This window comes from Monodon monoceros, unplaced genomic scaffold (genome assembly GCF_005190385.1).
Source record: "Monodon monoceros isolate NGI ecotype Baffin Bay Population unplaced genomic scaffold, NGI_Narwhal_1 Super_Scaffold_19, whole genome shotgun sequence".
NCBI classification, from domain to species: domain Eukaryota; kingdom Metazoa; phylum Chordata; class Mammalia; order Artiodactyla; family Monodontidae; genus Monodon; species Monodon monoceros.
Genome location: NW_021703775.1, coordinates 13934891 through 13962341, shown reverse-complemented (window position 1 = coordinate 13962341; position 27451 = coordinate 13934891). Strand labels below are relative to the sequence as shown.

At 43.6% G+C, this 27451-nt stretch overlaps 1 protein-coding gene across 3 annotated transcripts in view; it reads left to right on the top strand.

Moving 5' to 3' along the window:
- USP39 (ubiquitin specific peptidase 39) overlaps nt 1-18843 on the top strand; it is a 30346-nt gene extending 11503 nt beyond the window's left edge. For all 3 annotated transcript variants that reach the window (XM_029232442.1, XM_029232443.1, XM_029232444.1), the window contains exons 6-13: nt 1226-1451; nt 3302-3379; nt 4276-4343; nt 5289-5477; nt 10187-10329; nt 15332-15467; nt 17171-17257; nt 18100-18843. In XM_029232442.1, coding sequence (XP_029088275.1) covers nt 1226-1451; nt 3302-3379; nt 4276-4343; nt 5289-5477; nt 10187-10329; nt 15332-15467; nt 17171-17257; nt 18100-18147 — 975 coding nt within the window. In that variant the 3' untranslated portion in view covers nt 18148-18843. The remainder of the gene's footprint in view (nt 1-1225; nt 1452-3301; nt 3380-4275; nt 4344-5288; nt 5478-10186; nt 10330-15331; nt 15468-17170; nt 17258-18099) is intronic.
- The last annotated feature ends 8608 nt before the right edge of the window (nt 18844-27451 follow it).

Below are 27451 nucleotides of genomic sequence, written 5' to 3'. Positions count from 1 at the left end.
TTCCCCAGGGACACATGGGTTTAATTGTGTTTAACAGCATCCTTCTATCCTTGCTGAAAGAATTACCTTGTCAAAGAAAGTTGTGCTCATGGTAAGCATAGCACTGATGAGGATTCATGAACCCATCAGGAGGGACCTGTGGGGAGACTGCATTTATTTAGGGTCTGAACCGTGGTCTCCTTCCCAGTTTCATAACTCATACTAATAAGCATGTGTTTCTTCTTGAACTAACATGGCTGCTCTTTATCTTTTTGCTTAATGAGATAAAATTAATTTTTGTTCTCTTAAACCTTTTAACTATTTTCCATCATAACAGAGTACACTCATTTTTATATACAGTTGTATCGTTTTGTTTTGTTTTGTTTTTGGCCGTGCCACACAACATGTGGGATCTTAGTTTCCCAACCAGGGATCGAACCTGTGCCCCCTACAGTGGCAGTGCAGAGTCTTAACCACTGGACCACCAGGGAAGTCCCTGTATCATTTTATTACCACCCTCTCAATACCACATTTGGGGAAGACACCAGGTTTTACTAAGATGTTTTTCATATTGTTTTAATGTACAGTTGAGAGATGGGGGAACTGTGGTCTCCAGATAGTTCTCTCTGCCCCAGCCAAATACATGGTGAAGAAAGAGTATCTGGGTTTCTAGCCTTCAGTTCCTGTGAATCCAAACATAGCCACAGGTCTAATTAGAGTAAACAAAGGAAATTTTTAATTAAGTTGGTCAGCAGATACGGATTTGAATACCTTTTTTTTTTTTTTTTTTTTTTGTGGTACGCGGGCCTCTTACTGTTGTGGCCTCTCCCGTTGTGGAGCACAGGCTCCGGACACGCAGGCTCAGCGGCCATGGCTCATGGCCCCAGCTGCTCTGCGGCATGTGGGATCTTCCCGGGCCGGGGCACGAACCTGTGTCCCCTGCATCGGCAGGCGGACTCTCAACCACTGCGCCACCAGGGAAGCCCGGATACCTTTATTTTAAAACCCTTTGTTATACCCACGTTAGCAGAGTGTCTGCAGAACTGAACTTTCTGTGAAACTCACTATAAAGGATGTTTCTCTAATGTGAACTCTAGGGGGGGATTCTCTGGGAGTGCATTTGCTTCTGATTCTTTAAGGCATCACAGGCACAGTTCTATTAGAAGAACTTTAGGTGGACAAGCTTGGCTCCCAGGGGTCCTGAAGAAAGGCTGTGGATTAATTGGAGTGTTTGTTTGATTTCCAGGCTCTGTCTAACGTTCCTCCTCTCCGAAACTACTTCCTGGAAGAAGACAATTATAAGAACATCAAGCGTCCTCCTGGGGATATCATGTTCCTGTTGGTCCAGCGTTTTGGAGAGCTGATGAGAAAGCTCTGGAACCCTCGAAATTTCAAGGCACATGTGTCTCCCCATGAGATGCTTCAAGCTGTCGTCCTTTGCAGCAAGAAGACTTTTCAGATCACCAAGCAAGGTAAGGAAGGAGTAATTCATGTTTTCTCACTTCAGGGCAACACAACTAATTTGATGAGCACGTTTACTTCCACTTTGCTGTGAACCTTACAGTAGCCGGAGCGAGTGTCCAGTGCATACTGTGGTTAGGTTCCTCACTCTTCCTTCCTCAGCCTGCCCTGCCCAGGGTCCCAAGCGATTTTAGCTGGATAGAAAGTCTGTCTGCTTTGGTGAACTAAACTCTACGACTCAGGAAAACCAGGAGCCTGGGAAAGGCACCAACCCTTATTAAGCGCCTGCCACTTTTGGTTCTCATTTTGCCATGTTGCAGACTAGAATATTTTATTTTGACTCTTTTTATCTCTCCAAACTCAATTAGTTGTTGCCACACGAGTAGCTCTTAGTACCTGTATCTGATATGATGTTCTCTAGCATCCAGGTCAGTTGATTCACCATTCACTCATGGTGCTAGTAGGTTTTAGTGCCACCAGGATAAGAAACAGTTTTTTCTTGCAGGAGCTCCTGTTCTAGTGGGGAAGATAGTCATGTAGAAAGATGATTACAGGGCGTCGAGTGCTGTGATAGAGGAAGCACGACATGCTATGGGAGGGAGCACAGAGTAAGGACGCCTGTCGAGCACATGGGAGGTGGGCTGGGGGTCAGAGTGAAGGAAGAGACACCTAAGTTTTAGGTAGCGGGGAGACAGGGTGGGGTTGGGCATTCCAGGTAGGGAGGACACCGGACAGGAGCATGGAGCTGCCTGGTGCAGAGAGAAGACTGCATGTGGCTGGACCCTTGGATCCAACGATGAGAGCCGAGGTGGACCAGGTGTTGGGTTTGTATGCCACTATAAGGAGGCTGGATTACATCCTGATAACAGTGGGGAGTCAGTGAACGCTTTTAAGTAAAGATGTGCCTTCACATCTTTGTTTTGAAAACATTCTGGCTGAGGAGTGACTTAGAAGGGAAGTTCAGTAATGGCCTTTTTTTTTTTTTTTTGTACGGTACGCGGGCCTTTCCCTGTTGTGGCCTCTCCCGTTGCGGAGCACAGGCTCCGGACGCGCAGGCTCAGCGGCCATGGCTCACGGGCCCAGCCGCTCCGCGGCACGTGGGATCCTCCCGGACCGGGGCACGAACCCGTATCCCTTGCATCGGCAGGCGGACTCTCAACCACTGCGCCACCAGGGAAGCCCAGTAATGGCTTTTAAAATTTTTATTTTAATTTAATTTAATTTTTTTTTTTTTAAATATTTGGCCATGCCGCATGGCTTGGGGGATCTCAGTTAACCCGACCAGGGATTGAACCTGGGCCACAGCAGTGAAAGCGTCAAGTCCTAACCACTAGACCAGCAGTCCCCAACCTTTTTGGCACCAGGGAATGGTTTCGTGGAAGACAGTTTTTCCTCGGACTGGGGTGGTGGGGGAGGGTGGTGGGGGAGGGTTCAGGCGGTAATGGGAGCGACGGGGAGCAGCAGATGAAGCTTCCTTCGCTAGCCTGCCGCTCACCTCCTGCGGTGCGGCCCGGTTTCGAACAGCGGTCCTCGGCCCAGGGGTTGGGGACCCCTGCACTAGACTACCGGGGAACTCCCAGTAATGGCTCTTGATGGGTGATGAGACTCAAGTTTGGAATAGAGGTGATAATCGAAGATCTTGGTTGAACCAGAGAGCCAAGGGAGAGAGTAAAGATCAGAAGACTGAGAGTTTGTCCTTCAGGAGTGCCAGCGTGTAGTGGCCAGGTAGAGGAGGATGCCCAGGGGACGGGATGGTGTGGCTGGAGAGGAAGGAGAAACACTGAGAAATGCCAACCCGCATGCGGTTTGGGATGTTGTACTGTCTCCCAGCTTCGACATACCATCTTTCTTTCTTTTCCAGGGGATGGAGTCGACTTTCTCTCCTGGTTTTTGAATGCTCTACACTCAGCTCTGGGGGGCACAAAGAAGAAAAAAAAGAGTAAGTCATGTTATTTTGTGAAAGGGAGACCTTTTTTGTTTTGTTGCTTCTTTTAAAAAACGCTTTGCAGCTTCCCATCCTTTTCTTCTTACCTGTTTATCTTTTTGTATTAGGGTAGTGTCTCTGTATATATGGGCTAAATCTTGTTCCTGAATGGTTTCCTCTCCATTTTTCTTTATTAGAATATGGTTATATCTAATGGCATTTTTAATAAGTGGAAATGGGTATATAATTGTGCTCTAGAAGTCCTGACCCAGTTTCAAGCTGGGGGGCTGGGCAGCATGCTGTAGACATGCTAGTGGTGCCAGAGTGAGGGCTTGGTGGGCGGGTTGCCTGGCTTGTAATTTGGTGGAACAAACTAAAAGCTCGTGCCTCGCCCTGAGCATGTACTTGGGGAGATGAGGCTGGCCGCTCTGTTCATTCTCAGAACTTGAGTCCCTGTGTTTCTTAGCATCCAGGTTGGCTTAGCAGTAGCTAGACATTTTTCATGAATGCCAAAAATAACTCTTAGCTTAGAGACCGCTGAACCAGGTGAATAATTTTGGAGACCTAATGCAGTTTTCTTCTTTCTGTGTTCTGATGGTGTTGGTTTCTTCATGTGGGATTGTGGCCTCGTTCTTTTTCTGTCACATAGCCCTGCCACCTCTTCAGGTATCTTCAGCCTGTGTGCCCCATCTCTCTTGGGAAGAAGATAGACATAAAATAATTATTTACACAGATACTTATAAAGGTATAATTTAGTGGTATATGTTACAAAGGTTCTTCTGTGCTTAGTGAGAGCTTTGGGTCTTCTGCTGGAAGATGCTGGTTTATTTCAGAAATTTAGGAGTTAGGACTGTATTTTGGAAATGCTTTCCAAGCTGACAGAATTTGCATTTTGATTTCTGTTTGTACAGCTATTGTGACTGATGTTTTCCAGGGGTCCATGAGGATTTTCACTAAAAAGCTTCCTCATCCTGATTTGGTGAGTGGCTTGAACCGAGTTTTGGACCGATTTATATCACCTGAGGGGATTTAGGGTTGACAGAGAGATGCTTAGATAACTGGTACAGCCTTTTTTTTTTTTTGTGGTATGCGGGCCTCTCACCGCTGTGGCCTCTCCCGCCGCGGAGCACAGGCTCCGGACGTGCAGGCCCAGCAGCCATGGCTCACAGGCCCAGCCGCTCCACGGCACGTGGGATCCTCCCAGACCAGGGCACGAACCCGTGTCCCCCGCATCGGCAGGTGGACTCCCAACCACTGCGCCACCAGGGAAGCCCCGGTACAGCCTTTTGCTCCAGGAAGAGGTTCTGCAGTACACCTGACAAGTGGCACTTCCTCTAGGTTCCTGTTGCACCAGTGTGCTTAAGTTTGGGAGGTAGTGTTTGGATATAACAGTTGACCTTTGAACAACACAGGTTTGAACTGCACTGGTTCACTTATACATGGATTTTTTTTAATACATAGAACTACTACGTTTACGTTTAGCAGTTGGTTGAATCCGAGGATGCGGAATCTGTGGATATGGAGGGCCAACTATAGGACTTGAGCATCCGTGGATTTTGGTATCCAAGGCAGCTCCTTGGAACCAACCATAGATACCGAGGGATGACTGATTTCAGTGTTCTGGCCACTGGGTGGTGCTGGCGTGTTTTTTCCAGAAAGTTCAGATAAGCTTTCTAGATCATCTAAAAACTTTTAAAAGAGTCTGGTATTTAAATAAAATCTCTCTGAAGATGGAAGCCCGGTTTTTGCATTAATCTAAACAGGTACAACTGCACGTGAAACTGCCCAGTCTCTTGGGCACCCCTCTTGGTTCACTTCAATATTAAATGAAGTAAATGTAACAGAAACATCATTTCTTTCCATCTGTGGTGTTCTCCACTCTGCTCACACTCCTTCCCTCCTTTTGCTTCTCCCTCACTGCTAGCCAGCAGAAGAAAAAGAGCAGCTGCTCCATAATGATGAGTACCAAGAGACGATGGTGGAGTCCACGTTTATGTACCTGACGCTGGACCTTCCTACTGCCCCCCTCTACAAGGACGAGAAGGAGCAGCTCATTATCCCCCAGGTGCCGCTCTTCAACATCTTGGCCAAGTTCAACGGCATCACTGAGAAGGTAGCCCACACACCTGCCCTGCTGATACCCCATTCTCTCTCTTGACATTTTTCTTTTTATACTTGGAAATTGCCACATGTATGTAATGCGTTTATTTTAAAGTATATTGTGTTTATTGAGCCTCCCAGACTTCCTGATGTTTCACCCCCAACTCTTAACTTGAGTTACAGTGCCTCTGGGTAGTATGGAGAAAGGAAGGGGGTATTTAGGACAGTAGGAACTCACAAAAGTACGAAAAACTCCCGTCTTTTAAAAAACATGACATCAGTATTAAAGTGGAAAAAAAACAGAACTAAAATACAAATACAATGAAAAAATTTATTCTTGTTCTACCATTGCTCTGCATCAAGTTAAAGGTTTCTTTTTATCTGCTGAGTTAACCGTTTCTTGGTTTAATTCCCTTCTTCATCCTAGACAAATTTAATCCTTTTTGATTCTTTTAAACTTTTTAACTTTGGTTCTTTTTTTTTTAACTTGATGCCTCATTCCAAACCCTTTCTGCTCTCTTTTTAAACTAAGGTTCATTGGTTTTCAGATAGTAAATGCCCATTTCTCCACGCCACCCCCATCCCCTTCTCTCGCTCACACACGCACACGCATACGCACACGCATAGAGATAGGTAACCTAAAATATCTAGCCTGTTTCTTAGGCTCATTTCATTTCGGGGAGGCAAAAGACCTTGGGGCTCATCTAGTTCAGTTTATTTTATTTGGTTTTAGTTTATATTGGTTTTAAATGACAGAGCTGGGGATTTTTTCATCTGACTTTTTCAGCTATGCCACATGGTCCCTATTATTACTGTTTGTTCAAATTTAAGTAATATTAAGATTCCCGTGGACCCTCAGTATTGATTTAAATTTATTGTTATTATAATATTACTTAAAATAGTATAAACATCAATGTTGGTATAAGCTTTTTATACCTACAGCTTTTTTTTTTTTTTTTTTTATACCTACAGCTTTTAAGCACGTATTAAATTATAACAAACTTATACAAACAAAACTTTGAAACCAATAAAATTGGTTAATAGTGCTCTTGTAATGTGAGTTTAGCTAAAACCTTGCTGTGTGAATGTGGTACTGATGTCCAGGGTGAAATCCTTCCCCCCAGTATTTTCTCATAAATTCCAGAGAAACCTTTTCAAGTTAGGCTATGATATCATTTAGGTGTTAAATCTGTCTATCCTTCACTACTCTGAGATAATTAAAAATAGGGCTTCTTGATGTCAACTTATTCATAGACACAGATGTGGGCAGTGAAATCTCTTGGCATTTACTTGATTAAAAATTTTTCTTTGCTTTTAGCACAGTATTTTATTTCAGTTGTGCAGAGATGAGTTACTTCATATCACCAAAAAGACATTTTTTTCCAATAGTGCTTATACCCTTAGATGATCAGAAATTTACTTAAAAGAAGGTGTGGCTGTGGTATGTGTGCTAGAGCTGGAAAGTTTTTATTTCTCCAGCGCTGTCAGGTTACTCGTCATGTGGCAAGGGAACTTAGTTTTTTAAAAAGTAGTAGTTCTATGGAGATACAATTCACAGCACCATATAATTAAGCGATTTAAAGTTTATAGTTCAGTGGTTTTTTCCTACATTCACAGATCTTTGCAACCACCACCAGAGTCAGCTTTAGAACATTTTCATCATCGATGTTTTTTATCGCCCTTTAGTTATCATTCCAACCCTCTTGTCTCCCCTAGCCCTAGACAACTACTAATCTATTTTCTGCCTCTGTAGATTTGTCTCTTTTGGACATTTCATATAATATGTGGTCTTTTGTGATTTGCTTCTTTCACCTAGTATATAGCATTTTCAGGGTTCATTCATGTTGTAGCATCTATCGGTACTTCATTCCTTTTTGCAGCCAAATAACATCCCATTGTATGAATACACCACATTTTGTTTATTCATTCATCAGCTGATGGACATCTGGAGTTGTTTTCACCTTTCTGCTGTTATGAATAATGCTACTATAAATGCCAGTCTACAAGTTTTTGTGTGGACATGTTTTCATTTCTCTTGGGTGGGTATTGGGGAGTGGAATTGCTGAGTCATATGGTAACTCTTATGGTTAGCCATTTGAAGAACTGCCAGACTGTCTTCCAAAGTGACTGCACTATGTTATGTTCCTACCACCAGTGTGTGGGTGTTCCAGTTTCTCTACATCTTCACCAATGTTTGTTATTGTTCATCTTCTAGATTATAGGCATCCTAGTAGGTGTGAACTGGTATCTCATTATGGTTTTGATTTGTATTTCCCTGATGACTAATGATGTTAACCATTTTTTCATGTGCTCATTGGACATTTGCATATCATCTTTGGGGAAATGTTTATTTAGATCCTTTGTGCATTTTAAAAATTAGGTTATTTATCTATTTATTATTATTGAGTTGTAAGAATTCTGTATATGATCTAGATACCAGTCCCTTATCAAATGTATGATTTGCAAATATTTTCTCCCATTCTGTGGCTTGCATTTTCACCCTCCTGATAGTATCATTTGAGGCATAACAGTTTTAATTTTGTTGAAATACTGTCTAGTTTTTCTTTTATAGTGTGTGCTTTTGTTGTCATATGTAAGAATCCATTGTTAAATCCCAGGTCGTGAAGATTTACTCTTGTGTTTTCATCTAAGACTTTTGTAGTTTGAGCTCTTAACATTTCAGGGCTTTAATTCATTTTAAGTAAAGTTTAGTGTATGGTATAAAGTACAAGGTCCAACTTTATTCTTTTGCATATGACTGACTGTCTAGTTGTCATAGTACTATTTGTTGAAAAGACTATTCTTTTCGCATTGAATGGTCTTGGCACCCTTGTTGAAAAATCATTTGACCATAAGACACATGGGTTTATTTCCGGACTCTCAATTTTATTCCGTTGACGTATATGTCAGGACCACAGTCTTGGTTATTACTGCTTTGTAGTTAGTTTTGAAATCAGAAGCTGTGAATCCTCCGACTTTGTTCTTTTTCAATATAGTTCTGGCTGTTTTGGGTTCCTTGCAATTCCTTGCACATTCAGATTTGAGGATCAGCTTGTGGATTTCTACAAAGAAGCTAGCTGGCATTCTGACAGGGATTGTGTTGAATCTGTAGATTAGTTTGACAGTTATTGCCATCTTAATAATAGAAGTCTTCTGCTTCGTAAACATGGGATGTTTTTCTATTTATTTATCTTCTTTAATTTCTTTCAACAATGTTTTATAGTTTTCAGAGTATGTTTTAAACTTCTTTTGAGTTTATTCCTAAATATTTTATTCTTTTTGATGCCATTATAAATGGAGTTGTTTTCTTAAGTTTAGTTTTAGATTGTTAATTGCATGTGTTTAGAAATACAGTTGATTTTTGTATATTGATTTTGTAGCCTGCAACCTTGCCAGACTTTTAAAGTGGATTTCTTAGGATTTCCCACATACAAGATCATGTCATCTGCAAACAGAGATAGTTTTATTTCTTCCTTTCCAATCTGGATGCGTCTTATTTACTTGTTTACGTTTTATTGCCTAATTGCTGTGGCTGGAACCTCTAGTACAGTGTTGAATAGAAGTGGTAAATGCAGATATCCTTATGTCGTACCTGATCTTAAGGGAGCGCATCCAGGCTTTCACCAGTAAGTATGATGTTAGCTGTGGATTTTTCATAGATACCCTCTATCAGGTTGAGGAAGTTCTTCCTATCTGTAGTTTATTGAGTGTTTTTCTCATGATAAGGTGTTGGATTTTGTCAAATGCTTTTTTGTGTCTAATGAGATGATTGTATGGTTTTTGGTTATTCCTATTTATTGCCTTATTATTTTATTAATATGAAATGGTACATTACATTAATTGATTTTTGGATGTTAAGCTACCTTTGTATTCCTGGATAAGTCATACTTGGTCATGTGTAATTGGTGTATAAGTCTTCGTTGTTGTTTATGTTGGAATTGGTTTGCTAGTATTTTGTTGAGGATTTTGGCGTCCATGTTCATAGAAATATTGATCTGTAGTTCTCTTTTCTTGTGATGTGACTCTCCAGAGAGTGATAGTCTCATTGGTATTTCCTCTCTGATTATGATTAGTCTTTCATTCCTATCTCTTAGTTTTTACTATACTACATTGTGTTTGTGTTAAGGAAAAGTAAATATATGTTCACTAGCTTTTAAGCCTCTTGGGCTGAGGAGAATGTCCTGGGCCCCCACCACTCCATCCCCTCAGACGTGCTGAGTGAGGCCTCAGTGAGTGTTGCCCAACAGGTTGCACTTGACCCACCAGTTTCGGGGCCTTTGAGGAGGAAGGAACGTGGGATGTCAGTTGACAGCTCTGCTGGAAAACCCTCAGCTCCTTGCTGCCTCCTAAGTGCCTGTTCCACAGTGCATGCGTCTAGTGGTCAGGAAGCTCTTCTTTATTATGAATTAAGTGAGACTCTCATGGTTTTTAAATTCTGAGCTTTTAACAAATCCTCTTTTTCACTTGACATTTTTGTTTTCCTTATAGAAAGGAATATCCATACTGTGTTGGGAGTTCAACAGTATGATTGTGTGCTGGCTGAAATGCAGCCCACAGTTGAGGTATTTTAGCCGTAGCTAAACAGCTATTCCTCAGCCTTGTAGGTGGTTTCTGGGGTCAGATGTCTTCTGAATTCTACATGTAAGGCAAAATTATATTTAAAAAGCCAAAACAAAACTCATGTCCCTGCTCTAATTTGATAATTTTCTTTTTTCTCTCTAGGAATATAAGACTTACAAGGAGAACTTTCTGAAGCGCTTCCAGCTCACCAAACTGCCTCCATATTTAATCTTTTGTATTAAGAGATTCACTAAGAACAATTTCTTTGTGGAGAAGAATCCGACTATTGTCAACTTCCCTATTACGTGGGTGTTCCCCTCCTTCACTTCCTCATAGGGGGCATGAGCTTGAATTTCTTTTTATATCTTTGTGCCACTCTTAGTTTTGGACTGTCTTAGTTGGAGATTGCAAGGCACCTACCTACACTACATAAGTTAAGGGTTTTTATTGGAAGGATAGAGATATTTTAGGGCCCTCAAAGATGGATATTTCCCTGCAGGCAGTTCCTCTTTTTTCTTCTCTCCTGTTGCTTGCTGGGAATTGTAGTCTTTCAGTAAAGGGAAAAACAGTTGGTAAAAGTAGGGTAGGACAGGTAGGATTCTCCTGGCTTTGAAGATAATCCTGAGCAGTTAGTCTGTCCATCTGTTTTCTGGTCATTGCATCTTGTATGCTATAGTTAAGGATGGACAGTGGGGATGACTCTAGATTTGTCTTGCTTTCTTGGGGCCCTACTACCTTATTTCTTCCCTAGAGGATAAAGTCTGAAATGTGTTCAGTTTCTCCCTATTGATGAGGACGTTATACATTTTGATGTATATATAGTCTTATTTTTAATTGACCATGCAGTTGTCTTTTTGCAAACATTTATGAGTGTTTTAATGGGACATTTGGAGGAGTCACAGAAGGCTCCTGCAAGACCCTTTTGGAGGTAGACAGTTGGTTTCCAGTTCTCAAGAGACACGGTTTTTCCCACTCTGAAGATGATCTCTCTGAGAACATGGAGAAGCCTGGTGGCAGGGCTGGCAGGAAGAAATGTGGGTCTGTGTGTAGGCTTTTAGATAAGGTAAGAGCGGAGCCCTAAGGTGGTTTCTTACTGAGAACGATTTGGATGGATGGATGATAGGATTACCATGCTGTAATAGCTCAGGAGTGTGGTGTTTTTAAACCTTAGAAAGTAGTTGGAGCTGTAAGGGGCAAATGTTCATCTTCTTCTCTTGTCTTTCTACCTCCATTGCCTCCATTTTCCAGATGCCCAGACTGCTCCAGGACTGCCAGTGTTCTCCTTTGAAAATAGTACCGGTTTTTTTTTTTTTAATAAATTTATTTGTTTTATTTATTTATTTTTGGCTGCGTTGGGTCTTCGTTGCTGCGTGCAGGCTTTCTCCAGTTGCAGCGAGCGGGGGCTACTCTTCGTTGTGGTCGCGGGCTTCTCATTGTGGTGGCTTCTCTTGTTGTGGAGCATGAGCTCTAGGCGCGCAGGCTTCAGTAGTTGTGACACTTGGGCTTAGTTGCTCCGCGGCATGTGGAATCTTCCCGGACCAGGGATCGAACCCGTGTCCCCTGTATTGGCAGGCGGATTCTTAACCATTGCTCCACCAGCGAAGTCCCAGTACCGGTTCTTAATTCTGTGTAGTGTTTAAGAGGGTAGCAACTAATATTAAAGAAGTCAGAGTTCTGTGCTGTCCTAGCCATGTGGCCTTGGGCAGGTCATTTGCATATTCTCTCCTGGATTAAATGAGAAGCTTGGACTAGATGAGCCCTACGGGTCCTTCCAGGTGTAACATTTTTTTTGTGTGTGTGTGTATGTGGTACGCGGGCCTCTCACTGTTGTGGCCTCTCCCGTCGCGGAGCACAGGCTCCGGACACGCAGGCTCAGCGGCCATGGCTCACGCGTAGGCTCAGCGGCCATGGCTCACAGGCCCAGCCGCTCCGCGGCATGTGGGATCTTCCCGGACCAGGGCACGAACCCTTGTCCCCTGCATCTGCAGGCGGACTCTCAACCACTGCGCCACCAGGGAAGCCCCAGGTGTAACATTTTATTGTTTCTGGTTCCGTCATCACCAGGACTCTGAGAACAGTGGGGGTTGAGGAGAGAAAACCTTTGTAGTTAGGATTACAGGAGAACTTCTTTTTCTCTTTTCACACACTTTTCATCCTGTTCTTCTCTAGTATTGTGTTTGTGTGACAAGTAGGATGAAATCGGGGGACATGAAGGTCAGCTCTCTGCCAACTTGTGTAGGACCACAGAGGGGCTTTCCTTCAAAGTCTGTGTATCAGGGTTTTAGTTCAGAACTGGGCTTCTGTGAATTGCCACAGTCACCAGTTTGTTCCTGGAAGGAAGGAGCACCCTTGACTCCAGGGCAGCTCCAGAGGAAGGACTATGTGTTGGTGGTAGTTCCTGCTCAGTCACCACAGAAATTTCCTTACTCTGGGAGTTCTTTTATATTGGACCTGTAGTATGTTTATTTTGCCACCAGTTGCATTTGGATTTTTGGTAACTGACTTCAGTAGTTTGTCTTTCAGAAAGCTTTGGAGAAGTTGAGAAAAAGGTTACTTCTCAACCAGTCAGCCTTTTAGAGAACATCAAACTGTGTGATTGATTCTGGAAACCTGTACTTTGATTACTTTGTGCACTGTCATTACTTTTAGACTAACATGGTTCCAGGTTAGCCAAGGTCCCCGCTTCTTGAAGAGGACCCTTATCAGACCTAATTCTTCTCCTGTGTTTTATTCATAACGCATCTTCTTTTTACCAGAGATTGATTCAGACTTGCAGGGATTAGGGACCCTCTGCTCATTTGGAGGTAGGGTTTCTGGAGCACAGGTTTCAAGTTTCACTTCCAGCTACTTAGGTGGTCTCAAAATTGGACTGTTCTGATTGGACTGATCCGTTGACTGTTTTCTAAAACAAAGTGATTTAACATGTATTTATTCCCTTTTGTCACTTAAACAGTTTCGTTTCAGTCATGGAAACTTGAGTATAAATACTTCTGAAGATTTCTCTAGGACTCATTCAGAGAAGTCTGAACAGCTGTTGTTAAAGCTGAGAAAACCATACAAGAAGTCAGTTTTTGGCAGCTGGGAGGCATTTCTAGAGCTCACATGGGTTTCCTCAGACTCATATCTAAATTTTATTTTACCAGTGACTGTTTAGGGAATTCCGTGGTAGTCCAGTGGTTAGGACTCAGCGCTCTCACTGCCGGGGCCCGGGTTTGACCCCTGGTGGGGGAGCCAGCATCCCGCAAGCTGAGTGGCCAAAACAAAACAAAACACCCAACAAAAAGCAACAACGACTCTTTGATCTATATGGGACACTGTCAGTCTGTAGAAATAAATAGCTATCATGAACAGATAGAAAGTTACATAATATAGTTAGAACAAAGATGTTTATTAATACATGGTTTGCATTGAAAACTTTTCGTATTTTTGGAGAGATAATATATTCATAGTCTAAAGTTCAAAAGGAGATACATATCTGGAAGTGACCACTGGATGTGACTGCTATTAGCATTTATTGTAAATCCTTCCAGAGATGACATTACTGTGTTTTGTGTTTTGAGTGGTAGCACATCAGCCAGTTCTACAGCGATTAGAAATAGGATATAATCTCTCTTATTCTACATTGTATTTAAATTTTTATAAATATTTGTAGGCTACAGAAGGTTATATTTTTCCTGAAAATAGTGTAGTTAGCATTCTCTTAATATTCATGTTAACGGTCAATCTACTTCCCTATTTAGCTATTCGAGAGATCTTAGTAATTGTCATCGGAGTCTTCACAGTGAGCATTTATTATAGCTCTTGACTTCGTAATAACTGGTGTACATGTATATACTTCAACTGACAGAATTCAACAAATAAAACACAAAAGCAGGTTTTATTCTAAGTACATCAAGAATGCTTCTCTATATTTAAAAAAATGAATGTTCAGGTATTAAAAATAAATTTTATATTTCTAAGTCCCAGTTGAAGGAACCTAGTCAGTAGTCTCTTTTGGCAACCAGAACTGAGAAATTTGGAAGCTGTGGGGTAGCCAGTGTGGGTTCCATAAAGGAAAGAAAGCTGGGTGGGAAAAGAGTAAAGCTGATGTCAAAGCAGAAAAGAGGGCAGGTGCCTCTCGGATCTTGCTGCCTCTCCAGTGCTTGGTTTCAGCTGCATTTCCTAGTCTGAAACCCTTGAATAAATACCCCTTTTGTGCTTAAGCTACCTAGGGTGGATTTTTGTTACTTGTAACCTTTTGCTTATTTAACTAAAAGAAAAACAAATAAGGTTCCAGAAGATCAAAGAAAAAAATAAATCGGATTGATCTGCCAGGTTTGCCATATTGAAATTGTTACAGTGATTATATACAGTGACAACCCACATGATCAGACTTTCACAGCCTAAGGCCAGAGACCAGGTGTCCCCTTGACACTGCAGCTGCAGCTGATTCCCAGATAGGGCAGAGGGTGGGGCGGTTACACGTGTTCTCATCTCAGAGGAGAAGGTGGCACTCATTCTCACAGAGGAGCCCTAGGTTATGTCACCTGCTTAAACTCAAACACAGCTCTGAGGTGGCAGAGCCCCGATTCCAGATCAGATCTGAATGACTCCAGGCCCTGCACTTTTGACTGCTAGGCTTTTTTTTTAGATTTTAAAAAAAATTTATTATTTATTGATTGGTTTATTTATTTATTTTGGCTGCACCGGGTCTTAATTGCGGCACATGGGATCTTTGTTGCGGCACGCGGACTCTTAGTTGCAGCATGCATGCAGGATCTAGCTCCCCAACCAGGGATCGAACCTGGGCCCCCTGCATGGGGAGCGTGGAGTCTTACCCATTGGACCACCAGAGAAGTCCCTAAACATGCTTTTATTTTTTACTTTTCATTTATTTATTTTTTTAACATCTTTATCAGAGTATACTTGCTTTACAATGGTGTGTTAGTTTCTGCCTTACAACAAAGTGAACCAGCTATACGCATACATATATCCACATATCTCCTCCCTTTTGCATCTCCCTGCCACCCTCCCTATCCCACCCTTCTAGGTGGTCACAAAGTACTGAGCTGATCTCCCTGTCCTAAGCATGCTTTTAAAGTGTGCTTTTCCCATAGAGCCAGTCTTTCTGGTTTGACTCATTTTTATGGCAGATTATATGAATTTCCACAAACCTGGGCTCCCATGGCTCTTCAAGCCCACCTAGATACAGGGTCCTGAAATAGGGCTCCAGAGCTTCATGGTCCATTTGGGTAAGACAGTTAACCTCTACAGGGCTAACGTAGTAGAGGCTTTGTCTGATCTTCACTTTATTTTCGTCATCATCAGAAATGTGGATCTGAGAGAGTACTTGTCTGAAGAAGTACAGGCGGTGCACAAGAATACCACCTACGACCTCATCGCCAACATTGTACACGACGGCAAGCCCTCTGAGGGCTCCTACCGGATTCATGTGCTTCATCATGTGAGTGGGGCTGACTTCTCATGGTGGCAGTGGCAGGAGCAGGTGGTGTTCCTTTGGCATTTCAGAGGGCGCGCCTTTCAGTTTGCTCTTTCTTATCCTTGACTTTGGGATTCTGCAAGTAATAGAGCGGACAGCGGTCAGTTTAAGGCAACGATTCTCAATTTTGGCTGCACATGGGACTCCCCTGTGGGCAGATTTTAGACTCCTGACACCTGGGCCACCCCAGGCCAGTTACGCGAGAACAACATAATTTGTGCCTGTTGGTTTTCAACTGGGCAGAGGCCAGGGGTGCTGCTAAATAATCCTACAGTGCACAGGCTGCCTGCGCAGCAAAGAATTTTCTGGCCCAAAGTGTCAGAGTTAAGACTGCGTTAGATTATCTGGAGGTGGGAACCAGGTATCATGATGTTTTAAAGTTCCCAGGAGATGTCCAGTGTGCAGCCAAGTTGACAAGCACTGTCCTAGACTAGAGCCTTACCACCTTAAGTGGAATCTTTGGACCAGCAGCACTGACATCATATAAGAACTCTTTACAAATCGCAGAATCTCAGACCCCTCCCTACACCTCCTGAATCACAGTCTACATGTTAACAAGACCCTCTGATTGGTATGAAATTAAAGTTTACAAAGCACTGGTGTGTAGGTTCCCTTTCAGCTAAAAAAATTTTGTGAATTTGCTGAAAATGGCTGAAACGTGCTTAAGATATATTTGGTATCACACAGGTTACTAGCACAGATTGTTCTAATTTGATTAGTCTTCTGGGGCCGTGGGTTTAATAATAACTAGCTGTGTCCATCAAGCGCTTTGCTGTGTGCTAGACAGTATGCCACGTGCTCATGGATGTTCATCTCGTTTATATCCTTAAAACACACTTTCAAGATAGGTGTAAATACCGTCTTTTTACAAGTGAGGAACCTAGGCTCAGAGTTTGAATAATTTATCTGAAGTCAGTAGAATTGGGATTTGAACCTAGATATTTGGTTTTACCGGGAATAGGGACTTGATTATGTGATCCTGAGCTTTTGTTGTGTCTCCTGTTCTGAACTACTGGAATACCCAGAATACCTGGAGTGTATCTGTCTTTGGCGTTTCTTAGAAGTTGGGATGGGTGGGGCTGGTGAGCTTCCAGAGGTGCCTCTGCCATAATCCAGAAGCCTCTTTTCCCCCTTGTTTATGGAAGCATGAAGTAAGGTAGATTTTGGTGTATTTGCAGCACTGTTTTTTTAGGCCAAAGGAAACAGGTTAGTATGGTGGACAGTGTCCACCAAGGACACTTTTTCTTGACTAACTTGCTGTGTCCTCTGGGATGGGGGTGGGAATGTCCACTTTTGGTTAACACTGCACCTCCTAAGTCAGTGTGTCTATTCCGTCACTTCTGAGCAGCAGGGAGACATCTTAGGTGAGGAGTAGAGGGCTTCCTCTTCTTTCTCTTTATTGTCCTTAAAAGACGTACAGTGTTTGAGACTCCATTGTACTTCAAGGAGTCCTCAGCAGGAATTGAGTTTGCCAAAATGAACACCCTAAAAAGTCTTTAAATTGAATGATGCCCGGCAGAGGCCGTGCACCCTTTTACGTACAGCTCTTGCTGCGTGATGGTCTAGTGACTATTCTCATTTTTCTAGCTTTCAGCTGTGATCCCTTCCCTCTTATACCCTTTCAGTTCCAGAGAGCAGACTAACCCAGCCCTTCGTACTCTCTGCAGGGGACAGGCAAATGGTATGAATTACAAGACCTCCAGGTGACTGACATCCTTCCCCAGATGATCACTCTGTCGGAGGCTTACATTCAGGTGGGTTGGCCGCAGACTCCCAACGAGCACCAAGGAGATGGAGCGTGGGTCCAGTGAGAGCAGTGATGTAGGTGAAGGCATGGAATGGGATTGAGTTAGGTTGGGTGCCTTTTGACATGCACTGGGGAGTGTGGTGGGACCAGATTATATGGCCCTTGAAGCCCAGGAGTGACCTTCAGGGAAGAGAAGGGTGGAGAAGCAGGGAAGAGTGATGAGTGAGCAAGGAGGTTCTGCTTACGGTGAGCCAGGTTAGTTTTGCGAGTGTGTGGTCTGGTTTCAAGGAGGAAGAGCCCAGAACCATCTGGGCTGCCAGGTAGGAGTTGTCTCTGAAGCTTCCCCAGTCCCCCGGGCAAAGTCAGCACCCTTCCTGACCCCACCGCACCGTCTCTTGTCTTCGTGGAGCACCAGCTGGACTAGTGTAACTGTCCTCTCCTCTGGGTCGGGAGGTCATGGAGTAGAGTATCTCTGTCTTCTTTTTCTAACTGTCCTAGTACCTGCAGAGAAGGAAGACTGAGGCTAAGAAGATGCTATAGCTTTGTAAAAAAGGAGGGAGACGCTGCTCGTTCCAGAGATAACTCTTTCCTTGGTGACTTTGTCTAAAGTGGCAGATCTGACTATGAGTCACTTTTTAGAAAAGGAGTTTGGAATGGGAAGAGAAGGATGGGTAGAAAAGTGATAGTTGAATGAAGGAATTTTCTGAAAGATTATGAGTTAGTTTCAGGGGACTTAACAAATACACAAGTGGGGTGATAGTTTGTCCATTGCCTAGCGCAGATTTAGGTACTTGATAAATACTTGTGGATTGAATGCCAGCTCCTAAATATCGTATTCATTTCTTACAGATTTGGAAGAGGCGAGATAACGATGAAACCAACCAGCAGGGGGCTTGAAGGAGGCATCTAGAGCTTTGCTCCCGGGGGCTTTGGCTGAAGATGGAAATACGAATACTGAGCACAGGCTGATGGCCCAGCCCCTGAGCCAGCCCAGGTTTTATGTGTCCTCGTTCACACCAGAGCATCCCTGGTCCTTCTGCCTAGGATGGCTCTGTGCTGTCACTCAGCTGGTCTTTGATCAATTGATTGTAGATGGATGCTCCTTTCTCCTTCCTGTCTGTCTCCCTTCTAGCAGGCCAGGACTCTTTTACAGATGTATGTAATTTATTTCTGAATAGCTGGGAGTAGCTGAAGGACAAGGTAGTTTTCTTCTATGCATCAAAGCCTCAAGACTATAGGAATTAGAGCTTGAAACCAGTAACACCCTTCTTCCATCATAGGTAGATAGTTTTCCTGTAGTTCTCTTCATTTCTTTGTGTTTTGGGATGGATTAAATACTTTCCTGTTTTTAAACCAGCCTCTTGTTTCATATCCTTCCCTTAGATTGCTGCCTAAGGGGAGGATTTAAAAAAAAAAAAAATCTTCACAAACTGTCTACCCTATAGTCTGTTATCTGGTGGACATCATGCTTTTCCTGTCAGCCTGTGGGTGGTGTGTCAGTTTAGGATGCATTTATCTCTAAGTAACAAAATATCTGACTGAAAGAGATAAATTATTATTGGGCTTAACTAGAAGTCTGGAGGTGGGTGGTTTCAACCTGCAGTGCAGGGCTGTGTGAGGAAAGAGGGAGGGAAGGAGGTAGGAAGAGCATCTGACTGTAGTGCAATTCTGAACCTCTCAGCCAGGCCGGTGGGAAGCCTGGAGCACGGAAGAATCGAGCAGAAGTGGTTTTCGGCAAGCTCATTGATTAGGAGCTGCCTGGAGGAAGGGTGGCCTTGGCCTGGGCACTGTGGCAGACCTGAAGATGTGGGAGATCTGAAGATACAGCCGTTGGTGGCCGTCAGTCAGCTGAAGCAAGTTCTCTTAATGGGAGGTAGGAGCCATGCACCTCTGGCTGCCACCCTTTGCTTCTGGGACACAATAGAGTCATCCCTCGGTATCCTCAGGGGATTGGTTCCAGGACCCCCGTGGACACCAAATTCTGAGGAGGCTCAAGTCCCTTATATAAAATGGCACAGTGTTTGCATGTAACCTACGCACATCCTCGCGTATACTTTAAATCATCTCTAGATTACTCACGATGCCTAATACAATGTAAATGCTATGTAAGTAGTCGCCAGGCATGTGGCAAATTCAAGTGTTGCTTTTTGGAATTTTCTGGAATTTTTTTTCCGGAATATTTTCAATCTGAGGTTGGTTGAATCTGTGGCTACAAAACCTGCAGATGTGGAGGGCCGACTGTACTGTCCTTATTTTCCTCTGCCTCTCTTACAGCTTCAGCATTCCTTTGTGGGCTCATCTTCCTCTATCCAGCCATTAAGAGTTGGGATCCCTCAAGACTCTGCCAGGCACTTTATTCTCACTGTTTACTTTTTCCCTAGGCCATTTCAACTATGCCTGTGGCTTTACTTACGAGTTTAAGGGAGATGACTCCAGTCTTAATCCCAGACTCCTCTAAATTCTTGAACTTTAGAGCCAGCTGCCCACTTGATATGTTTTGGGTGTCTTAAAGTCAACTCAAGCTCAGCATTGTTCAAAACTGAGCTTGTGAGTTTTCTCCTCAATCGTCACCCCTTTCTGGAAGTTTCTGTGTAGGTGAAGGGTTCCCTTATTCATCTAGTTATATAGGCTGGGTAGTTTTCCAGGTGTCATCTTCCCCTCACCCCTACTTCCCTTGTCTAATCTAATACCAAGTCCTGTCTTTTACTTTGTGTCTTTTGAATCTCCCCACTTCCTTTTGTTCTCTGCCACTGTCTAGTCTACGCTAGTGCCAGCTTAATCCAGGTCCAACCAGGAGAGAGAAACCATACAAAAATATGATCGGGGAAAGTTTAACTTCAGGAATTAATAGCTATAATGGGGCTGGAGTAATGAGGAAATGGCTAGTAATAAGAGAAGGTAAGAATAGCAGATAGAAGGAACAGCCACTGCTCCTTGGGGTGACATAGAGTGTCCAAGGCTGAAGTCTAGACCTTGCTGAAAATCTGTCCCGCTGGAACCCGTCAGAAATCTGCTCTCTAGTGCTCTAAGGAAAGCTGTTTATAGGAAGGCTTCTCACTCTGCTACCAAACTGCCTGGGGAGGAGGGAGGTGCCTGGTGAAGCTGCTGGCTGCTGCTGGAGGCTGTGCACTGCAGAATCTTCGGGCACGGCAAGAGCCTGATGCTGAGAAAGCTGCACACGTTGCCTTCCAAGGGAGCCCACAGGAACCGGGAAGCAAAGCCCTTTCTCCCTGTGGTGTGTCTCCAGCACCCTCTTCTGCCAAGCCTCAGTGGCAGCTGGCAGGAAAAATCTAAAGGGCTCCAATCCATTCAGAGAACAGGCAGAAGGGGTGAATTTGGAGCTGAGGGGCACTAAATTGATAACCTGCCCAGTCCACCCCTTTGATGACTCAGCTGCCCTGTGTGCTCTTTTTTTTTTTTTAAGTCTTTTGAATTTGTTACAATATTGCTTTTGTTTTATGTTTTGGTTTTTTGGCCAAGAGGCATGTGGGATCTTAGCTCCGCCGACCAGGGATGGAACCCTCACCCCCTGCATTGGAAGGTGAAGTCTTAACCGCTGCACCGCCAGGGAAATCCCATGCCCTATGTGCTCTTTCACACACACAGACTCCCATCCAGCAGCCACCACAACGAAGAAGACAACTCCTTACGCCTAACAGAAACAGCTGCTCTTCCTATGAGAGAACAAGTTTTCAACCTTTCTCAAAATGCGATGCAGTGCCAGGAGCCATGTATCCACTGATAGTTACATGTATTACTCCTCAAATCCAGTCATAGACACACTGAATATTATGTTACCTAAAAAGACTGGGTTGCAAGGTTAACTTCCCACAAGTTAACCTAAAGATGGGAAGAAGAAAAAATGGCTAGCATAGGCAAATTATCACGTACATGTAACAAGCCAATAGAAAACATGAGCAGAGCTACTTAGAGTCCTCGTTTCTGTAACTGGCCACCATACTGTGGTTGATACCTGTGCTTGTTTCTTCCGTTTCCCTACCCCTCCCTGTGTTCTCTGCCCTCAGCTCAAACCACAGCCATTCGGGGTCCTTCACCGGGTACAGTGACCCAAATCTTCATTCTCTAAGACCCTGGCTCCTTAATCATCCTGCCCGCCCCCCCCTTTTTTGGCTGCTGTGGTTTTTCATTAACTTTTGCTGTTGGACACACTTGCCTCCGTTGTGTAGAAGCAACCCAGTTGGCCTTTGGTAATCAGGGTCAGTCACTCCGGCAAGTATAATAGATGACACTCCTCCACCATACTGCCCTCCTCCACACCTGCTGGTTCACTAGCATAAGGAGCCCCAAGTGTCCAGGTGGCCGCGTCTCATCTTAAAATTTAGCGGAACCATTGTTGGGTCCTTTGGTGGAAGCATTCCTTCTTTGGGAACTAAAATCTCCAAACCAGCAGGGCTTAAAATTGCTGGGACGGGAAGCAAAAATTCTGCGAGAAATCTGTTAGTAATAGGGGAGTCACTCTGCCATCCACCTGTTTTCTAGACCCATGTGTTTTGAAGAGCGCACCATACAGTGGTCTCTGATTCAAAACATGTACTACATCCTGTAAAACGAGCACCAAATGGTACTGCAACTGTTTGTTTGTTTTAAGACATATGTGCTTATTTATTTATAATTGGCTGTGCTGCACGGCTTGCAGGATCTTAGGTCCCTGACCAGGGATTGAACCCAGGCCCTCGGCAGTGAAAGCGCCAAGTCCTAACCACTGGACTGCCAGGGACTTCCCTGTAACTGTGTTTTCAGTACGCCATTCCACCTTTCCGTTAGGCTACCTACTTCCAGATGATGGCGTGTGTACGTGGTAAGTCCAGTTAATCCTATGGGCATGAGCCCACTGCTGCACTTGCTTTGCTGTGAAGAATTCCTTGATCAGATGCAACGCTGTGTGGAATGTCGTGACGATTGATAAGGCATTCTGAGAGTCCACGGATGGTGGTGCTGGTAGAAACATTGTGGGCAGGGAAGGCAAATCCATATCCAGAACACGTTTCTAGTCCTCTGAGGTTGGATCTACGCTCCTTCCATAATAGAAGAAAGTAATCAGCCTGGCACTAGGTGGCTGGCCAATCCCCACAAGTAATCGTGTCCATACTGGGGACTCAATGTAAATCCCTGCATTGGCAAATTAGATGACTCAGCAGAAGTACTACTCAGGTCAGGGGAAGTCTGTTGTTGAGCCCACGCATAACCTCCATCCCTGTCACCACGGCTCCTGAGCTCATTGAGCAAGTGCTGGGGGAGGCTGGAGGAAGGGGCTGCTTACTACATCCACAGAGCGTGTCATTTGCCCTGACTGTTAAGGTTCTCTAATGCGGTGGATACCTTTTGGTGGGCATTCTTGTGGAGCACAACTATTTTCATAGTATAGTCTTATTCAAGTTGTCCACCCATATACCTCTTCCCCAAACTTCTCTTTCACCAGTGTTACAATCCTGTTCCTTCTGAATCCCTAACCATCCAGTCAAATCATTGGCAACTGCCCCTGAATTAGTCTAGATCAGTAGTTCTGGCCATCTCACACTCCAAATGGTGAACAACCAAATATACTGCTTGAAGCTATGGCCACTAGAGGATTTTCCTTTACTTCTGTCTTTCAGTGTCACCCTGAGTGGGGATGAAGTGCAACTGTCCACTTACTGGTTGTGCCAGCATATTATACAAACCCATCTATAAACTGGGCTTGAGTTTTGTCTTTTTTGGTCAGCTGGTCTGAAGGAACACCCCAGGAGGCAATGCAACAGGAGTTGTGTCAGAGGAATCTGCTCATGGTAACTTGTGCGTTTTGGACCTGCCTGAGCTTGGCATTCCATTTAATGGCAGGCTGCAGCTGTACCTGCCCAGCATGGCAAGGTGTCAGACGACAACCAGTTCATGAGAGGAGGATCAGGCTGCATGATCACCTGATGTCCCATGTCAGGCGCTCTGTCCCTGCCATGGCCCCATAGCTAGCCAGAAGCTGCTTCTCAAAATGAGAATAGGTATTTGCAGAAGAGGGCGTAGCCTTGCTCCAAAATCCTGGAGTTCTGCACTGTGATTCTCCCACTGGTCCTTGCTGGAGGCTCCATACAGCATTCCTGTTTGCCCTGGTCACTTCGAAATATCGTTGGCTCACCCGGATCATAAGGCCCAAGTAGTAGAACAGTCCGTTGTGCAACCTAAACTCGCTGCAGAATCTTCTCTTATTCTGGTCTCCATGAAACTAGTAGTTACACAGCTGTAAGTGACTCTCTCTAGATAGGTTAAAAATAGCACACTCGGGGCTTCCCTGGTGGCGCGGTGGTTGGGAGTCCGCCTGCCGATGCAGGTGACGCGGGTTCGTGCCCCGGTCCAGGAAGATCCCACATGCCGCGGAGCGGCTGGGCCCGTGAGCCATGGCCACTGAGCCTGCGCGTCCGGAGCCTGTGCTCCGCGGCGGGGGAGGCCATGGCAGTGAGAGGCCCACATACCGGGAAAAAAAAAAAAATAGCACACTCAAATGTGATCTATGTTGTCTTCAAAAGTCAAAAAAGCCTACTAAACATTGTACTGCCTCTGTGTGTGTGTGTGTGTGTGTGTGTGTGTGTGTGTTGACATGAGGAACAGCAACTTGGTGGTGATGCTTTGACATACTTTCGACCATTGACCCCGAGAAACTTCACTGAGGTGACTGGTCCCTGAATTGTATTGGGGTTAAATCCCACCCTCTCGTTTGTGTATGTCTTACTAAGACATTTAAAATACTTGGTACTTCCTGCTTATTGGACATTGATGACCTCCAATGTCATCAATACAGAGGACTACTGTTATGTGGAATGTCAAGATGATCAAGATGGCTGTGGACTGTGACAGTAGAGAGTGGAAGAATTGACGTCGTCTTCATGCAAAAATGTGAAGGTATACTGTTGGCCCTGCCAGGTAAAAGCAAACGACTTCTGGAGACGTTTATAAATTGGCATGGAGAACGAGGCATACAAAGTGCCAGAGGCTGTGCTGTATCAGTAAAGATGCTACGACTGGGACAACGGCTTCCATCAGAGTCAGCATCTAAGTTTATGACTGTCTGAAGTCACTCTCCAAGATCCATGTGACTTCTGCACAGGCCCTCTGCCACTGTCATTCTAGTCTACGCTACTGACAGTTTATCCCCACATTCCCTTGTTCCCTTCCCCCAATTCATTCACACTTTAGCCAGAGTAATCTCGTTTGTTTTTCTTTTTGTGGTACGCGGGCCTCTCACTGTTGTGGCCTCTCCTGTTGCGGAGCATAGGCTCCGGACGCACAGGCTCAGCGGCCATGGCTCACGGGCCCAGCTGCTCCATGGCATGTGGGATCTTCCCGGACTGGGGCACGAACCCGTGTCCCCTGCATCAGCAGGTGGACTCTCAACCACTGCGCCACCAGGGAAGCCCTTTTTTTTTTTTTTTTTAATATTCATTTATTTGGCTGCGCCGGGTCTTAGTTGCAGCACGTGGGATCTTCGTTGCTGCGTGCGGGATCTTTGTTGTGATGTGTGGGGTCTTTTAGTTGCGGCATGCAGGTTCTAGTTCCCTGACCAGGGATTGAACGTGGGCCCCCTGCATTGGGAGGGCAGTCTTTTTTTTGAATTTTATTTTATTTAGTTTTTTATACAGCAGGTCCTTATTAGTCATCAGTTTTATACACATCAGTGTATACATGTCAATCCCAACCTCCCAATTCATCACACCACCACCACTCCCCCCGCCACTTTCCCCCCTTGGTGTCCATACGTTTGTTCTCTACATCTGTGTCTCTGTTTCTGCCCTGCAAACCGGTTCATCTGTACCATTCTTCTACGTTCCACATATATGCATTAATATATGATATTTGTTTTTCTCTTTCTGACTTCCTTCACTCTGTATGACAGTCTCTAGATCCATCTACGTCTCTACGAATGACCCAATTTCGTTCCGTTTTATGGTTGAGTACTATTCCATTGTACGTATGTACCACGTCTTCCTTATCCATTCGTCTGTTGATAGGCATTTAGGTTGCTTCCATGACCTGGCTATTGTAAATAGTGTTGTAATGAACATTGGGGTGCATGTGTCTTTTTGAATTATGGTTTTCTCTGGGTGTATGCCCAGTAGTGGGATTCCTGGGTCATATAGTAATTATATTTTTAGTTTTTTAAGGAACCTCCATACTGTTCTCCATAGTGGCTGTATCAATTTACATTCCCATCAACAATGCAAGAGGGTTCCCTTTTCTCCACACACTTTCCAGCATTTGTTTGTAGATTTTCTGATGATGCCCATTCTAACTGGTGTGAGGTGATACCTCAGTGTAGTTTTGATTTGCATTTCTCTAATAATTAGTGATGTTGAGCAGCTTTTCATGTGCTTCTTGGCCATCTGTATGTCTTCTTTAGCGAAATGTCTATTTAGGACTTCTGCCCATTTTTTGATTGGGTTGTTTGTTTTTTTAATATTGAGCTGCATGAGCTGTTTATATATTTTGGAGATTAATCCTTTGTCCGTTGATTCATTTGCAAATATTTTCTCCCATTCTGAGGGTTGTCTTTTCATCTTGTTTGTAGTTTCCTTTGCTTTGCAAAAGCTTTAAGTTTCATTAGGTCCCATTTGTTTATTTTTGTTTTTATTTCCATTACTCTAGGAGGTGGATCAAAAAAGATCTTGCTGTGATTTATGTCAAAGAGGGCTCTTCCTATGTTTTCCTCTAAGAGTTTTATAGTGTCTGGTCTTACATTTAGGTCTCTAATCCGTTTTCAGTTTATTTTTGTGTGTGGTGTTAGGGAGTGTTCTAATTTCATTCTTTTATATGTAGCTGTCCAGTTTTCCCAGCACCACTTATTGAAGAGACTGTCTATTCTCCATTGTATATCCTTGCCTCCTTTGTCATAGATTAGTTGACCATAGGTGCGTGGGTTTATCTCTGGGCTTTCTATCCTGTTCCATTGATCTATATTTCTGTTTTTGTGCCAGTACCATATTGTCTTGAATACTGTAGCTTTGTAATATAGTCTGAAGTCAGGGAGTCTGATTCCTCCAGCTCTGGTTTTTTCCCCTCAAGATTGCTTTGGCTATTCAAGATCTTTTGTGTCTCCATACAAATTTTAAGATTTTTTGTTCTAGTTCTGTAAAAAATGCCACTGGTAATTTGATAGGGATTGCATTGAATCTGTAGATTGCTTTGGGTAGTATAGTCATTTTCACAGTATTGATTCTTCCAATCCAAGAACATGGTACATCTCTCCATCTGTTTGTGACATCTTTGATTTCTTTCATCAGTGTCTTATGGTTTTCTGCATACAGGTCTTTTGTCTCCCTAGGTAGGTTTATTCCTACGTATTTTATTCTTTTTTGTTGCAATGGTGAATGGGATTGTTTCCTTAATTTCTCTTTCTGATCTTTCGTTGTTAGTGTATAGGAATGCAAGAGATTTCTGTGCATTCATTTTGTATCCTGCAACTTTAGCGAATTCATTGATTAGCTCTAGTAGTTCTCTGGTGGCATCTTTAGGATTCTCTATGTATAGTATCATGTCATCTGCAAACAGTGACAGTTTTACTTCTTCTTTTCCAATTTGTGTTCCTTTTATTTCTTTTTCTTCTCTGATTGCCGTGGCTAGGACTTCCAAAACTATGTTGAATAATAGTGGTGAGAGTGGACATCCTTGTCTTGGCTCCTGATCTTAGAGGAAATGCTGTCAGTTTTTCACCATTGAGAATGATGTTTGCTGTGGGTTTGTCATATATGGCCTTTATTATGTTGAGGTAGTTTCCCTGTATGCCCACTTTCTGGAGAGTTTTTATCATAAATGGATGTTGAATTTTGTCCAAAGCTTTTTCTGCATCTATTGAGATGATCATAGGGTTTTTATTCTTCTATTTGTTAATATGGTGTATCACATTGATTGATTTGCGTATATGGAAGAATCCTTGCATCCCTGGGGTAAACCCCACTTGATCATGGTGTATGCCTTTTAATGTGCTGTTGGATTCTGTTTGCTAGCATTTTGTTGAAGATTTTTGTATGTATATTCATCAGTGATATTGGTCTGTAATTTTCTTTTTTTGTAGTATATTTGTCTGGTTTTGGTATCAGGGTGATGGTGGCCTCATAGAATGAGTTTGGGAATGTTCCATCCTCTGCAATTTTTTGGAAGAGTTTGAGAAGGACAGTTAGTGCTTCTCTAAATGTTTGATAGTATTCACCTGTGAAGC